General features: G+C 65.2%; 1 protein-coding gene across 1 annotated transcript; it reads left to right on the top strand.

Moving 5' to 3' along the window:
* Positions 1-12: 12 nt before the first annotated feature.
* LOC106002116 (probable 28S rRNA (cytosine(4447)-C(5))-methyltransferase) lies at positions 13-1114 on the top strand (the record flags this gene model as incomplete). The annotated part of the gene is made up of 3 exons (XM_013037040.1): positions 13-224; positions 448-537; positions 1001-1114. Coding segments are annotated over exons 1-3 (228 nt in total), but the record flags the coding sequence as incomplete, so codon positions are not given.
* Between the last annotated feature and the right edge of the window lie 42 nt (positions 1115-1156).

The raw sequence follows: 1156 nt of genomic DNA, 5'->3' as shown, positions 1-1156 counted from the left end.
GGACAGCCCCTTGACTGCACCCACATGCCCAGGCCCCCGACCTGCAGCGCGTGCACAAGCGGATCCAGGACCTCGTGGGGGTGCTGCGTGATTTCGGGGCGCAGCGGGAAGAAGGCCGCTCCCGCGCCGAGTATCTGAGCCGCCTGCAGAAGGACCTGGCCACCTACTACTCCTACGGGGACTTCCTGCTGCGCAAGCTCATGGAGCTCTTCCCCCTGGCCGAGGTGCGTCCCCCCCCCCCCCACTTTTGTTGTCCTGGGGTTGGAACTCAGGGCCTGGCCGCGTTGTCCCTGAGCTTTTGCAGCTCAGCTGGCGCTCTACCTTTGAGCCACTCCAAAGACTTTGCCTGCCCGGGCTGGCTTTGAACTGTGATCCTCAGATCTCAGCCTCCTGGGCAAACCCCCCCCCCACGCGTGCTGAGGCCCCGCCCTCTCGTCTCTGACGCAGCTGATCGAGTTCCTAGAAGCCAATGAGGTGCCCCGGCCCATCACCCTCCGTACCAACACCCTGAAGACCCGGCGCCGAGACCTGGCCCAGGTGAGGTCTCGGCCCAGGGTGGGGGTACTGCTGCTGCACACCCACGATCACCCCCCACCCCATCCCCCGCCCCCACCCCGCGCCTCCTACACCTGCAAACCTGGGTCTGGGTGCTGAGAGCCGTGGGCCCCAAGGGGCCAGGGACTGTGACCTCTAACCCCCACATCTGTGCCTGCATGTCAGTTCCTCTCCCTCTGAGGATACTAGGATTTGAACTCAGGGCCTGGCTGCTGGACTTTCACCTGTTTATTCAACGCTGAGCCCCAGCTCCATTTCTGGGGTGTTTTCTTGCCCATTCATTGGCGATCAGAGCTTCACAGCCTTTCCCTCTCCAGACTGCCTTCCACCTGCGTCCTCCAGTCTCGGCTGGGATGACAGGCCGGAGCCGCTGCGCTGGGCCTCGGGTGTCTGCTAGGCAGAGCAGCTCCCGAGGTTTTCTCCCGTCCGTCCTCCTCACTTTCAGGCTCTCATCAATCGCGGAGTCAACCTGGACCCCCTGGGCAAGTGGTCCAAGACCGGCCTGGTGGTGTACGACTCCTCGGTGCCCATCGGTGAGACGCGCCCCGCCCCCGTCCAGGCCCCGCCCCCGTCCAGGCCCCGCCCCGTCCAGGCCCCCTGC

Source organism: Dipodomys ordii, unplaced genomic scaffold, assembly GCF_000151885.1.
Source record: "Dipodomys ordii isolate 6190 unplaced genomic scaffold, Dord_2.0 Scaffold3347, whole genome shotgun sequence".
NCBI lineage: Eukaryota > Metazoa > Chordata > Mammalia > Rodentia > Heteromyidae > Dipodomys > Dipodomys ordii.
This window is presented reverse-complemented; position numbering and strand designations above follow the sequence as displayed.